The sequence below is a fragment of the Neolamprologus multifasciatus genome, chromosome 2 (assembly GCF_963576455.1).
Source record: "Neolamprologus multifasciatus chromosome 2, fNeoMul1.2, whole genome shotgun sequence".
Taxonomy (NCBI): domain Eukaryota; kingdom Metazoa; phylum Chordata; class Actinopteri; order Cichliformes; family Cichlidae; genus Neolamprologus; species Neolamprologus multifasciatus.
The window spans coordinates 128,759-144,217 of record NC_140440.1 but is presented as its reverse complement, the minus strand read 5'-3'; the positions used below and the strand labels follow the sequence as shown (position 1 = coordinate 144,217).

General features: G+C 48.6%; 2 protein-coding genes across 4 annotated transcripts in view; one reads left to right on the top strand and one right to left on the bottom strand.

Moving 5' to 3' along the window:
• polr2b (RNA polymerase II subunit B) overlaps positions 1 to 15,459 on the top strand; it is a 221,312-nt gene that overhangs the window by 167,584 nt on the left and 38,269 nt on the right. The window lies entirely within an intron of this gene.
• Positions 1,751 to 15,459, bottom strand: part of arap3 (ArfGAP with RhoGAP domain, ankyrin repeat and PH domain 3) — a 40,489-nt gene continuing 26,780 nt past the window's right edge. For all 3 annotated transcript variants that reach the window (XM_085183392.1, XM_085183382.1, XM_085183399.1), the window contains 14 exons: positions 13,286 to 13,498; positions 13,001 to 13,106; positions 12,714 to 12,861; positions 7,248 to 7,316; positions 6,851 to 6,925; positions 6,649 to 6,766; positions 6,444 to 6,572; positions 6,227 to 6,363; positions 4,800 to 4,882; positions 4,126 to 4,161; positions 3,905 to 3,968; positions 3,691 to 3,828; positions 3,552 to 3,590; positions 1,751 to 3,457 (listed from right to left, as the gene is read on the bottom strand). In XM_085183392.1, coding sequence (XP_085039518.1) covers positions 2,975 to 3,457; positions 3,552 to 3,590; positions 3,691 to 3,828; positions 3,905 to 3,968; positions 4,126 to 4,161; positions 4,800 to 4,882; positions 6,227 to 6,363; positions 6,444 to 6,572; positions 6,649 to 6,766; positions 6,851 to 6,925; positions 7,248 to 7,316; positions 12,714 to 12,861; positions 13,001 to 13,106; positions 13,286 to 13,498 — 1,838 coding nt within the window. In that variant the 3' untranslated portion in view covers positions 1,751 to 2,974. The remainder of the gene's footprint in view (positions 3,458 to 3,551; positions 3,591 to 3,690; positions 3,829 to 3,904; positions 3,969 to 4,125; positions 4,162 to 4,799; positions 4,883 to 6,226; positions 6,364 to 6,443; positions 6,573 to 6,648; positions 6,767 to 6,850; positions 6,926 to 7,247; positions 7,317 to 12,713; positions 12,862 to 13,000; positions 13,107 to 13,285; positions 13,499 to 15,459) is intronic.

Here is a 15,459-nt window from a genome sequence, read left to right as displayed (position 1 = left end):
CTGAATAAACGTCAAACAGAAAACTGATTAAACAGAAGTGTGAGACGGCCAAAAATTTACGCCAGCGTCCGGTTATATTTTCGATAGCAAGGTGACTCCACCGAGAGAGCTCGTGACGTAATTCTGAAGGCTAGACCGTCGCTCACTTCCGGCCTACACAGCTTTCGGAGGACCCGGTCCACTTAGACCGCGAAGGCCAGGTCCTCAGAAGGATGCAGCTTCTGAATTTGGACACCCCCGCTGTTTCCGGCCAGCCAATAATAACGGTGACATTTTTATCCGATAAATAAACACTGTAAAATTCAAGTTTATATATATATATATATATATATATATATATATATATATACATACATATATATATATATATATACATACATATATATATACACATATATATATACATATACATACACACATACATACATATACATACACATATACATATATATATATATATATATATATATATATATATGTGCCACCCCCCAACAGCCCTTTTGAATGTCTCCCTAATTCTGAGGTCTCAAGGTTAAAGGTTAAAGGAACAGTGCATGAGTTCAAAGTCTCACTCATGGCTCCGCCTCCTTCATGGTGTGTAAACAGACTGTTCATAGCCTGTGCGTAGCTTGTAGTTATAGCATATTCATAACATACCTTCATACCCTGTACACTGTAACATAGATCCATATTCTGTAATATATCTGTATTATTGCTGAAGCACTTTCTGGATGGATGCAAACTGCATTTGGTTGCCTTGTACTTGGACATGTGCAATGACAATAAAGTTGAATTCTATTCTGTTCTATTCAGACTTCGACTCCACGTTAACCTGTGCCAGTGTTTCAGGTTAAGGGTGTCTGTGTCTGTCTGCCAGAGTGTCAGGCGGTTTCACAAGACTGAAGACCTCAGCAAACAATGTCTCCATCTGCAGCTCGCACAAATGCATGCACATATCGACATTATCCTCATGAAACCTCAGCTCGACGGACTCTCCGGTTTACCTGCATACATCCTGTTCACCTGTGAGCTGTTACTGATTCCGGAAACATGCACACCCTCCTCAGCTGCTGGAGCTTGTGTTTCTCCACAGAGTGATGGACCAGGAGAGACGATGGACACTGAGATAACTACAGAGCTCTTTAAAAGCCAGCGGGTGGGGTCATGGTCTTTGCTTCATGTTTAATAACTTGTCAGTTTAGAAGTGATAAAGTCTAAAAATTGGACGTAGCTTCCTGATCTTAAGAGTGAAGCCAACATGGAAGCGTGTTCCTTCTAAAATCCAGCAGGTGGCGAACCTGTTGACTGTGAAACAGAGGTCCGTGTGAAAACCGACCATCACTGACCCCACCCTGTGATCAGTCAGCTGGTATTTTAGCTGACAAACTGATGCTGTGGGTTCCCTGTGAGGTTCTGGATGGATTGCTAACAGTGCCGGTACAGTTATGACGTTCCTTTGGGAAATTTGTGTCTTTGTTAGGAAAGTCTGAATAAATAAAGTTGGATGTGATCTTTGTGTTCGAGTTTGCTCTCAGATCTGATTAATTCAGCTTCTTTGAGAGGCTGTCCACACTCTGACACGAGGACCCTTCCCTCGGAGGAAGCAGTTTCTCTGTAAGAAGACTTCCCTGCAGAATGTTTGAATACCTGCTGCTCGCTCTCTGCATCACATCCTGCCAAAGCATCAAGAGGAAGCTTTTCATAATAAGAGGAAATATTGGATAAGGCATGACAGCTCTGAACCAATCAGTTTGCAGCAAACCAGCAGTTTAATAACACATCCCAAATCTGTACAGGAACATGAGCACACGGAGGTTTCAGCAACACAAACCAGTGAGGCCAGTCTGTCCTCACCAGCAGCTTTACTGGAACACTGTGGCTACTGGGAAACACTCCCATAAATACACACGTGTGTGTTACTGCAGATATGTTTACAAGTGTTTTTATATGAATAACACGTCTATAAAAATGTTCATACAGCTTCCAAACTAATACAAAGTGATAACTGATGGAAGTACTGCAGTACTATGAACTCCAGCTGGATCATCACATGACTTTTATTATGAAGTCCTCACAGGAAATGCAGCATTAGCGCTGACAGAGCGACAGGAAGAAGACGTTACACTGTCCCAGCAGGAGGCGCCAAACCAACGCATGACTTCCAGACAGCCAATTTAAGACTGAGGCAGGCGCCTCATTGGTCACTTTACACACAGACGTGTAGAACTGACCAATGAGGCGCCTGCGTTTAGATGTGACCAACTGTGTTCACAGTTTGATTTGTTCCACATGTTGCAGCTCGTTTACTTCAATTTAATCTCTCAGCGCTGCGTTTCTATGATGTCATCGTTTGTGTAATCTGATGTGTAATCCCAGAGTCGTCACTGAAGCCGGCTCTCTGTCACTTATTCTCTTCTAACTTTATTTAAACACATCCGCAGGAACAGCGCTGCGGGTTACCTGTTACTGAGTCCCGTGACACCTTCCTCCTTTACCTGTGTGAGCTTCATCGAGTATTTGAACTGACAGTTTAGAGAAGGTTACTGATGTGAGATATCAGATTAGACTTGTTGGAAACATTAAAATATCATAAAAACATTTTTCACCGTTGGTGAGTCATTCACAATTAAACACGTGTGATCAAACTTCCTGTTACATAAAGAGAACGACTCAGCTCTCAGTCTGTTAAGTACAAACTGATACAGCGCCCTCTCCTGGTTGCAGAGGACGCTTCACACAGGCTGAAAAAGTCAGAGAGCCGCTGATGTTAGCACAGCCCCGAACTGAGCTCCAATCACCTACAGGCGGCCGCATTACATGGCCCTCCTCAGCCGCAGCTTTTACAGTAAAGTCTGCCTGACGGGTCCTGTATGAGGTCATGTGATCGTTGTCTCTGTAACCTGAATGGCCACCTTGGGTCGACTGCTGGCGTGCTGTGAATGGAGGGAGATCATGTGACCCCACCGTTTTGTCCTCAGACATCGTAGGGCCTCTCCTCTTCCTCCCGCTCCTCCTCCGTGGTATTCTTGATGAAGGCGGTGGACAGCTCTTGCAGGAGCAGTTCCTGCGATGGCGTGCAGACTCCCATCAGCGTCTGCCTGCTTCTCACTGCAGGCTGGCTGGCGGCATCTGAATCTGGAGAGCCTGCATCTCCATCGCCTCCGCCGGCTCCTCCGCTACTGCTGCTGCTCTGCTCCAGAGTCTCCACGGAGCCTCTCGCCATCCGGACTACTTCCGGGATGATCATGTGATCCAAATCTCTGGACTCCACGGGAACCAACCTGAGTGGGGGGTGGTCTGGCACTTCCTGGGTCTCTGCGATGCTGCTGGACAGGAAGCTGGTCTCCAGAGACTTCAGGACCTGCAGGCCGAAGTCGCCGACCTCCTCGTAGAGCGGCTCAGGCAGGTCAGGAGACTCCGAGCGTTCCTCGAACGAGTCCTGCTGGACCTTCATGGGCTGGAGACACACACGAGACCCAAGGTTAAACCCCGCCCCCCCAGCGTTTACTACAGGCTCACGAGTGAGACGAGAGGAAGTACAGAGTACTTACAAAGTACATGGAGAGAGTTCTCCGGTCGTGTAGTTTCCTCTGCAGGGGGAAGACAAAGTACAGATGACGAGTTTTGCATTTAACCTGTGACAGTTTACTGAGCATGTCTGAGAAACAGCTGAGAGAGTTGGACTCTAACCAGCGTCTGATTGGCCGACAGCATGATGCTGTTGCTCTCGTCTCCTCTGATGGGGACAAGCGGCATTGTTCCAAACTTCTGCTTGGAGATGTCAGAGGAGGAGTGGCGGCGCAGCACTGGAGGACCCGGGTCATCGTTCTGCAACAGAAGCACATCCATGATGGCCAGCACAGGAGCGACGGCTGATCCCAGACCAGTGTGCAGGTAAACGTACCTGAGCTCTGAGAAGGCTCGTGATCCAATCCCACAGCTCGGCCTCGCTGCTGCAGCACAGGTACCTGGTGGAGGGGAGGGGCAGATACTTTTGACTTCATGCAAAACTCAAACCCTCAGAGCTTTTATTTTAATGCACGACGTCCACGTGTGACTGAGTCAAACATCAGCTGCTGCAGGTGAATGTGACGGTGAGGAGGACAGGTGAGCCCTGATACTTACAGCTGGTGTTTGTCTGACATCACTGTGAAGCCCCACCTGCACAGGAAACACACAAGCCATCAGCCTCTGACGCTCACTGCTCAGTTCAGACCGCAGGAGTGTGTGTGTGTGTGTGCATGTGTGAGTGCATGTGTGTGTGTGCGTGTGTGTGTGCATGTGTGAGTGTGTGTGTGCGCATGTGTGTGTGTGTGGATGTGTGTGTGCATGTGTGTGTGTGCGTGTGTGTGTGCATGTGTGAGTGTGTGTGTGCGCATGTGTGTGTGTGCATGTGTGTGTGCATGTGTGAGTGTGTGTGTGCGCATGTGTGTGTGTGCATGTGTGTGTGAGTATGTGTGTGTGTGTGTGAGTATGTGTGTGTGTGTGTATGGGTGTGAGTGTGTGTGTGTGGGTGTCTGTGTGTGTGTCTGTGTGTGTGTGTCTGTGTGTTTGTTTGTGTGTGAGTGTGTGTGTGTGTACGGGTTCTTACTATACTGGTGGGGACCAACAGCCCGGGGTTGAAGCCATTTTTCACACTCAAAATGTGGTTTATGTGTGAAGCTACATTTGAGTTCGGTTTAGGTGTAGGGTCAGTGTTAGTCATTCATTTTTGATGGTTAGGGTAAGCAGCTAGGGAAAGCATTATGTCAATGGGAGGTCCCCACGAGGATAGCAAACCAGACGTATGTGTGTGTTACCTGGTTGGAGCCTTCAGCTTCTTGCGGATGCCGATGTAGATCTTTAAGGACTTCAGAGCCCACTCCTTCTCAGGTTTGATGCTCTGCAGACACAGATGGTGAGACTTTTGTTTTTTACTGTTCTTTTGCTGAGATTTGCTGGTTTTCTGTTCTTATTTTGGTTTTCCCAGGTGTTACTCGTCTTCTTGTTCTCCAGTATTTTGTACATATTCCTCCTGTTTACACTTACACTTATGACTGTGTAGCCACATCAGACACCACCTCCATTGTCAAGTTTGCTGATGACACTGTTGTTGTAGGCCTGATCTCCGACAACATCGAGACGGCCTACCTGGAGGAGATTAGGAACCTGGAGACCTGGTGCCAGGAGAATAACCTCCTCCTAAACATCAGCAAGACTAAGGAGCTGATCGTGGACTTCACCACAAAGCAGGCGAGGAATTACAAACCCCTCATCATCAGTGGCACGCCAGTGGAGAGAGTGGGCAGTTTCCGATACCTGGGTGTCCACATCACTCAGGACCTGTCATGGTCCTGCCACATCAACACCCAGGTTAAGAAAGCCCGTCAGCGTCTCTTCTTCCTCAGAAGACTTAGAGACTTCCATCTGCCACTGAAGGTGCTCAAGAACTTCTACTGCTGCACCATCGAGAGCGTCCTGACGGCAAACATCTGCACCTGGTTTGGGAACAGCACCAAGCAGGACAGACGAGATCTGCAAAGAGTGGTGCGCTCAGCCGAACGCATCATTCAATCAGAGCTCCCTGACCTGCTGTCCATCTACACCAAGCGGTGCAAGTCCAAAGCTAGGAAGATTATGATGGACCTCTCCCATCCCAACAATGGACTCTTCTCACTGTTGAGGTCTGGGAAGCGCTTCCGCTCCCTTAAGGCCAAAACAGAGAGAATGAGGAGGAGCTTCTTCCCCCAGGCTATTCGGGCCCTGAACCAGGTGTAGGACTGTACTCTCCCACACACATCACTATAAGACTGGACTCTCACACACATCACATCACCACACGCACCACCACACATTTCCTATAATTTCCTATAATTTATAATCTTTATAATGTCTCTCTGCTGTTTGCACATTTTTATTTATTTTTATTTTTATTTTTACTGTAAATTCCTAAGTTAATTTGTAATTTTTGTAGTAAATTGTAAATACTGTAAATCTTTTTTCTGTCATTTAATGGTCGGGCATTGCGCAGCTACAAGCATTTCACCCCCATGTCATACTGTGTATGGTTGTGTGTGTGTGACAAATAAAATTTGAATTTGAATTTGAATTTGTTTGTTAATTATTCGGCCACAGTTGGTGTGGAGCGCCTACAGTTTTGTTGTCCATGTACAATGATATCTATTCTATTCTATTCTTTTTTAACTGTTTTTTTGTTGTTTTACTGCTGTCTACTGTTCCTGACTACCTTCTTGTCTTTGAGCAGCAGCAGTTTGTGGTGTCGAATCTGGAACGTTCTCTCCTGGAACCTGGTCCCCTGAAGGAGCTTCGGAGGCTCCTCGCGACACCTCAGCAGACCCACCTTCATGATCTCGCTCTTATAGGCTGACAGGCACACACAGGTGGACACGTTAGCCATTAATGCAACATCAGAGGCTTATTATCGCACAGCTGTGTCCACCTACAGGTGAGGAGAGTGATGCCTTCTCCTTTAGGGACCCTCTTCACCACCAGGTAGGCGGAGCTCGGGTCGGCCATCTTACACCACTGCAGAGCCTGCTCCAGGACCTTCTCTTTGGGGTGTAACGGACGCTCTAGAAACATGACAACAACCAACATGTGAGACAGGTGACCTCTGACCTCCTGAGAGAGACAGGAGTGTTTGCTCACCCAGCTGACCATCCTCGATGGCCTCGAACGTCATCCAGACATCTTTGTCCCCAGCTGGGACGTTCCTCATGTACAGAACCTGATTGGTCAGCTCCTCAGCACACATGGTGGGAGACACCTGCAGGGGTCAGAGGTCACACAGCTTTAGTAATCGTCATTATCGCTATCAATAAAAGTTCTGATTAAGGATGCCCAGCCTTACTTTGAGAGTTATGCAGCAGTCAGGTATCTTCATCTCCAGATAGATTTCAATGATCAGATCACCGGCCTGAGAGAGCTGTACAGAATCAACCAATCAGGCAAAACGGCAAAATCAGCTAAACTTTAAAAGGAACCGCCGAAGACCGGCTGAGGGAACGCATCGCACAAAGGATGATGAAGATGGAGCTGCCAGGCAGGAGGAGAGGAGGAAGGCCTCAGAGAAGGTTCATGGGTGTAGTGAAGGAGGACATGCAGAGGGTGGGCAACAGAGGAGGATGCTGGGATAGAGACGGATGATCACATTGGTCCCAGAGATCAGGACGCTGAATGAAACACTTAACACATGTTCCACGTTCTACGGTTCACCTGTGTGTCTGTGCAAGAGTGAGTTTGTGTACCTGAGTGTCCTTCCAGGTGGTGATGAGGCTGATTTCCAGCTCAATCTGGGTCTGATGCTCCTCATCGATCTGAAACACGAAACAGAACGTCACACACGGGAGAACGTCAAAGACAGGAGAACAACACACACGGGACAACGTCACACACAGGGGAACGTCACACACAGGGGAACGTCACACACGGGACAACGTCACACAGGGGAACATGACACAGAGAGGAGAACGTCACACACAGGAGAACGACACACACAGGAGAACGACACACACAGGAGAACGTCACACACAGGAGAACGACACACACAGGAGAACATGACACAGAGAGGAGAACGTCACACACAGGGGAACATGACACAGAGAGGAGAACGTCACACACAGGAGAACGACACACACAGGAGAACGACACACATAGGAGAACGTCACACACAGGAGAACGACACACACAGGAGAACGACACACACAGGAGAACATGACACAGAGAGGAGAATGTCACACACAGGAGAACATGACACAGAGAGGAGAACGTCACACACAGGAGAACGACACACACAGGAGAACGACACACATAGGAGAACGTCACACACAGGAGAACGACACACACAGGAGAACGACACACACAGGAGAACATGACACAGAGAGGAGAATGTCACACACAGGAGAACGACACACACAGGAGAACATGACACAGAGAGGAGAATGTCACACACAGGAGAACGACACACAGGGGAACGTCACTCGGGAGAACGTCACACACAGGAGAACGTCACACACAGGAGAACGTCACTCGGGAGAACGTCACACACAGGAGAACATCACACACAGGAGAGCGACACACAGGAGAATGACACACAGGAGAACCTCACACACAGGAGAACGTCACACATAGGAGAACGACACACACAGGAGAACGACACACACAGGAGAACGACACACATAGGAGAACGTCACACACAGGAGAACGACACACACAGGAGAACGACACACACAGGAGAACGTCACACACAGGAGAACATGACACAGAGAGGAGAACGTCACACACGGGAGAACGTCAAACACAGGAGAACAACACACACGGGACAACGTCACACACAGGGGAACGTCACACACAGGGGAACGTCACACACGGGACAACGTCACACAGGGGAACATGACACAGAGAGGAGAACGTCACACACAGGAGAACGACACACACAGGAGAACGACACACACAGGAGAACATGACACAGAGAGGAGAACGTCACACACGGGAGAACGTCAAACACAGGAGAACAACACACACGGGACAACGTCACACACAGGGGAACATCACACACAGGGGAACGTCACACACGGGACAACGTCACACAGGGGAACATGACACAGAGAGGAGAACGTCACACACAGGAGAACGACACACACAGGAGAACATGACACAGAGAGGAGAACGTCACACACAGGAGAACGACACACACAGGAGAACGACACACACAGGAGAACGTCACACACAGGAGAACGACACACACAGGAGAACATGACACAGAGAGGAGAACGTCAAACACAGGAGAACGTCACACACGGGACAACGTCACACAGGGGAACATGACACAGAGAGGAGAACGTCACACACAGGAGAACGACACACACAGGAGAACATGACACAGAGAGGAGAATGTCACACACAGGAGAACGACACACAGGGGAACGTCACTCGGGAGAACGTCACACACAGGAGAACGTCACACACAGGAGAACGTCACTCGGGAGAACGTCACACACAGGAGAACATCACACACAGGAGAGCGACACACAGGAGAATGACACACAGGAGAACCTCACACACAGGAGAACGTCACACATAGGAGAACGACACACACAGGAGAACGACACACACAGGAGAACGACACACATAGGAGAACGTCACACACAGGAGAACGACACACACAGGAGAACGACACACACAGGAGAACGTCACACACAGGAGAACGACACACACAGGAGAACGACACACACAGGAGAACATGACACAGAGAGGAGAACGTCACACACAGGGGAACATGACACAGAGAGGAGAACGTCACACACAGGAGAACGACACACACAGGAGAACGACACACATAGGAGAACGTCACACACAGGAGAACGACACACACAGGAGAACGACACACACAGGAGAACATGACACAGAGAGGAGAATGTCACACACAGGAGAACGACACACACAGGAGAACATGACACAGAGAGGAGAATGTCACACACAGGAGAACGACACACAGGGGAACGTCACTCGGGAGAACGTCACACACAGGAGAACGTCACACACAGGAGAACGTCACTCGGGAGAACGTCACACACAGGAGAACATCACACACAGGAGAGCGACACACAGGAGAATGACACACAGGAGAACCTCACACACAGGAGAACGTCACACATAGGAGAACGACACACACAGGAGAACGACACACACAGGAGAACGACACACATAGGAGAACGTCACACACAGGAGAACGACACACACAGGAGAACGACACACACAGGAGAACGTCACACACAGGAGAACATGACACAGAGAGGAGAACGTCACACACGGGAGAACGTCAAACACAGGAGAACAACACACACGGGACAACGTCACACACAGGGGAACGTCACACACAGGGGAACGTCACACACGGGACAACGTCACACAGGGGAACATGACACAGAGAGGAGAACGTCACACACAGGAGAACGACACACACAGGAGAACGACACACACAGGAGAACATGACACAGAGAGGAGAACGTCACACACGGGAGAACGTCAAACACAGGAGAACAACACACACGGGACAACGTCACACACAGGGGAACATCACACACAGGGGAACGTCACACACGGGACAACGTCACACAGGGGAACATGACACAGAGAGGAGAACGTCACACACAGGAGAACGACACACACAGGAGAACATGACACAGAGAGGAGAACGTCACACACAGGAGAACGACACACACAGGAGAACGACACACACAGGAGAACGTCACACACAGGAGAACGACACACACAGGAGAACATGACACAGAGAGGAGAACGTCAAACACAGGAGAACGTCACACACGGGACAACGTCACACAGGGGAACATGACACAGAGAGGAGAACGTCACACACAGGAGAACGACACACACAGGAGAACATGACACAGAGAGGAGAATGTCACACACAGGAGAACGACACACAGGGGAACGTCACTCGGGAGAACGTCACACACAGGAGAACGTCACACACAGGAGAACGTCACTCGGGAGAACGTCACACACAGGAGAACATCACACACAGGAGAGCGACACACAGGAGAATGACACACAGGAGAACCTCACACACAGGAGAACGTCACACATAGGAGAACGACACACACAGGAGAACGACACACACAGGAGAACGACACACATAGGAGAACGTCACACACAGGAGAACGACACACACAGGAGAACGACACACACAGGAGAACGTCACACACAGGAGAACGACACACACAGGAGAACATGACACAGAGAGGAGAACGTCACACACGGGAGAACGTCAAACACAGGAGAACAACACACACGGGACAACGTCACACACAGGGGAACGTCACACACAGGGGAACGTCACACACGGGACAACGTCACACAGGGGAACATGACACAGAGAGGAGAACGTCACACACAGGAGAACGACACACACAGGAGAACGACACACACAGGAGAACATGACACAGAGAGGAGAACGTCACACACGGGAGAATGTCAAACACAGGAGAACAACACACACGGGACAACGTCACACACAGGGGAACGTCACACACAGGGGAACGTCACACACGGGACAACGTCACACAGGGGAACATGACACAGAGAGGAGAACGTCACACACAGGAGAACGACACACACAGGAGAACATGACACAGAGAGGAGAACGTCACACACAGGAGAACGACACACACAGGAGAACGACACACACAGGAGAATGTCACACACAGGAGAACGACACACACAGGAGAACATGACACAGAGAGGAGAACGTCAAACACAGGAGAACGACACACACAGGAGAACGACACACACAGGAGAACATGACACAGAGAGGAGAACGTCACACACAGGAGAACGACACACACAGGAGAACGACACACATAGGAGAACGTCACACACAGGAGAACGACACACACAGGAGAACATGACACAGAGAGGAGAACGTCACACACAGGAGAACGTCACACAGGGGAACGTCACTCGGGAGAACGTCACACACAGGAGAACGTCACACACAGGAGAACGACACACACAGGAGAACATGACACAGAGAGGAGAACGTCACACACAGGAGAACGTCACACATAGGAGAACGACACACACAGGAGAACATGACACAGAGAGGAGAATGTCACACACAGGAGAACGACACACAGGGGAACATGACATAGAGAGGAGAACGTCACACACAGGAGAACGACACACACAGGAGAACGTCACACACAGGAGAACATGACACACAGGAGAACGTCACTCGGGAGAACGTCACACACAGGAGAACATCACACATAGGAGAGCGACACACAGGAGAATGACACACAGGAGAACGACACACAGGAGAACCTCACACACAGAAGAACGTCACACTCAGGAGAACGACACACACAGGGGAACATGACACAGAGAGGAGAACGTCACACTCAGGAGAACGACACACAGGAGAACGACACACACAGGAGAACGTCACACACAGGAGAACGACACACAGGGGAACGTCACTTGGGAGAACGTCACACACAGGAGAACGTCACACACAGGAGAACGTCACTCGGGAGAACGTCACACACAGGAGAACATCACACACAGGAGAACATCACACACAGGAGAGCGACACACAGGAGAATGACACACAGGAGAACGACACACAGGAGAACCTCACACACAGAAGAACGTCACACTCAGGAGAACGACACACACAGGGGAACATGACACAGAGAGGAGAACGTCACACTCAGGAGAACGACACACAGGAGAACGACACACACAGGAGAACGTCACACACAGGAGAACGACACACAGGGGAACGTCACTTGGGAGAACGTCACACACAGGAGAACGTCACACACAGGAGAACGTCACTCGGGAGAACGTCACACACAGGAGAACATCACACACAGGAGAGCGACACACAGGAGAATGACACACAGGAGAACCTCACACACAGAAGAACGTCACACTCAGGAGAACGACACACACAGGGGAACATGACACAGAGAGGAGAACGTCACACTCAGGAGAACGACACACAGGAGAATGTCACACACAGGAGAACGTCACACTCAGGAGAATGACACTCAGGAGAACGTCACACACAGGAGAACGGCACTCAAGAGAACGTCACACTCAGGACGTCACACACAGGGGAACATGACACAGAGAGGAGAACGTCACACACGGGAGAACGTGTTGGCGTGCCCCTACGGCTTACTCACTTCAAAGACGTACAGGTAGTTGTCTATCAGGTCCTCCACGATCTTCACCTCATGCTCACCTTTCCCATCCGTCTGGAACAGACTTGGAGCGAAGAGCAGCGATAGGTTCTTGGTGCACATCTGGTTCAGATCTGCGCACTTCTGGACCCTGAAGAACCGCAGGTAACCTCTTTAAACTCATCGTTTGGCTCAGTGTCCTACACTCACCTGCTGTTTTCTACAAAAAGGCAAGTTCCTAAGCCCCACCCCCACCAGGTGTAACCGGTGCAGCTTCTTAGGGAGCTCACCTGTACAGGTGACTGATGAGAGCAGCCAGGGTGGTCCGGTTGACTCGGGGTAGAGTGCGGATGATGTCTTTGTAACGGTCCAGCCTCGCACGCCTCTGAGGGATTTCTGAGCACGAAGAACAAACTCGTTACAGACACCAATTACTCATTTAGACAAATTACAATCAGCTGAAGGTGTACCGCCGACGGTCCCTGAAATCTAAGTAAAACTAGATGATGTTCGGGCTGTGGTCTGGACCTGAACCCTGACAGCAGAAGCACCGCTCAGAAGAAAGGTGGACTCACTGGCAGCTTCCTGCCACAGCGGGTGGAGGTCGACCATGAAGATAGGGTCATCAATCTCTCTGAAGAACCTCTTCAGTACGTCGGTCACGTCCTCGATGAAGTGGTCCCCGATCCGCAGCTTGACGTTTCGAGCGTCTCTGCGGAACTCCTCCATCAGCAGTTTGATCCTGGATTTGGCTCCGTTCTTCCTGTAGATACCCTCGTGACCCAGACCTGCACAGACCCAGAACGGCTTCAGTCACACAGCTCTGTTATCCTGACATGAGAAACCAGGGGAACAGAGCTGCGTGCCTCTTTCATCACATCTGAGCACATCATTTATCAGCAGAAACAGTAAAATCACACAAAAGCTGGTCTGCAGGGTTTTTCTTCTGGCTCTAAAACATCCTGCAGGGAAAAACACGCCAAGTTCAACCCGGCTGATGACAACGGCAGAAGAACCGTGCAGTGAGGTTCAGGCTTCACAATGCATCTAACACACTGCTCCTCCTCCTCCTAAACTCAAGCAGCTCATCGGGGAGCGCAGGTTTGCTTGGGTTAATCACCTGCTAGAAGCACCTTTTCCAGCAGGCGAGTATGGTAGAAAATTATAAAGGTATGTTATTTACCTTAAATATACTGACTAAAGTTTTACTCAAGCCAAAAGGGTTTAATCACTAGTGATGGGATTTCCGGCTCTTTTTAGAGAACCGGCTCTTTCGGTTCGGCTCACTAAAAAGAGCCGGCTCTTTCAGCTCCGAACCGGCTCTTCAGGTTGTTTTGTTGCTTTAATGAATTTATTATTAACAATAATATAAAATTATGCACAAAAGGAATTACTAATGTTAAAAAAAGTGGTTTTATTTATATATGTTTATATATAAATATATGCGGTGACCCCTAGAGACAAAACACGTACAAACTCCAAAACACATTTCTAGCATTTCTAGCATAAATGATCTAGGTAGCTCTGAACTTCCAAAACAGAGCTACCTAGATCACTTAAATTACACAATTGAAAGCATGAAAGCATATGTGTATTGTTTGTGTATTTATACACAAGCATTCATATATAGTCAAATAATTTAAAAAAAAAGTTAATTTACCTGTTACTACCACACACCAAATCCGGTCGTTGGTACTTGCTGGCTTGTGTAGCCACTAGGTAACAAAAGTTCAACACTGCCCCCGAGCATCCTGGAGCACTTCTGTTGTCTTTTGTACGTGTTTTGAGTTTTTATGTGCTTCTGAGTTTTTACGTGTTTTGGATTTTCTACGTGCTTCAGGGTTCGTACGTGATTTGAAGTTTGTATGTGCTTTGTCTGTAGGGGCCACCGTAAATATACTTTTATTTATTCACACCAAATAAAATGTAATAAATAAATCCTATAATACAAAAATCAACTATTCACATTTCAACTTTTAACTATTTAAATTTTCAGCTTTTTCCTTTTACAAATTTAAAGTGAAACAACACAAAACACTTGCAAACCACAACACAATTAAATATAAATTATAATATGAAAACAAAAAGAAGATGCATATTCTCTGTCGTATGGGCCTGCATAAATAAACTTTCTGAATCCTTTATCATCTGCAACTGAAAATAGTGGATGATTACTATACCTTTCTAATGTGACGTTGTTGTCTCTCTCTGTCTCTCCCTCCTGCTCTGTTCCTGTGCTACTGAGTGTACCTACCGCCCCTCCCCCCTCTTCCCAGCGTAAAGCACAAAGCTCGCGTGCTGAGTGAAGCGGAAAAAAGTGCGAGAGAGAGGTTGAGAGAAAGAAAAAAAAACCCCACGGCTCGCGATAAGGAGCCGGCTCGCGATAAGGAGCCGGCTCGCGTTGTTCACGTCAAAGATCCGGCTCTAAGAGCCATTTCGTTCGCGACCGACCCATCACTATTAATAGTAGGGAAGCCCCAAAACATGTGCCAACGGCCCACCTAACCTCCAACAGTGTACCTGTATCCAGATGAAAAAACACATCAGACATTTCCAGCTGGACATATACTGGAATTTGTACATTTCCACAAGGACAAACATTCGTCCAATGATTCTTCATTTAATATTGAAATGTTTCCTTCATTTTCTTTATCACAGCCCGTATCAAAACCCTCGCAGCCTTACCTGTTTCCACTCGCCTTCAGAAGAAGGATCAGTATTGGATCATATAGATCAGTTCTGGTGACAA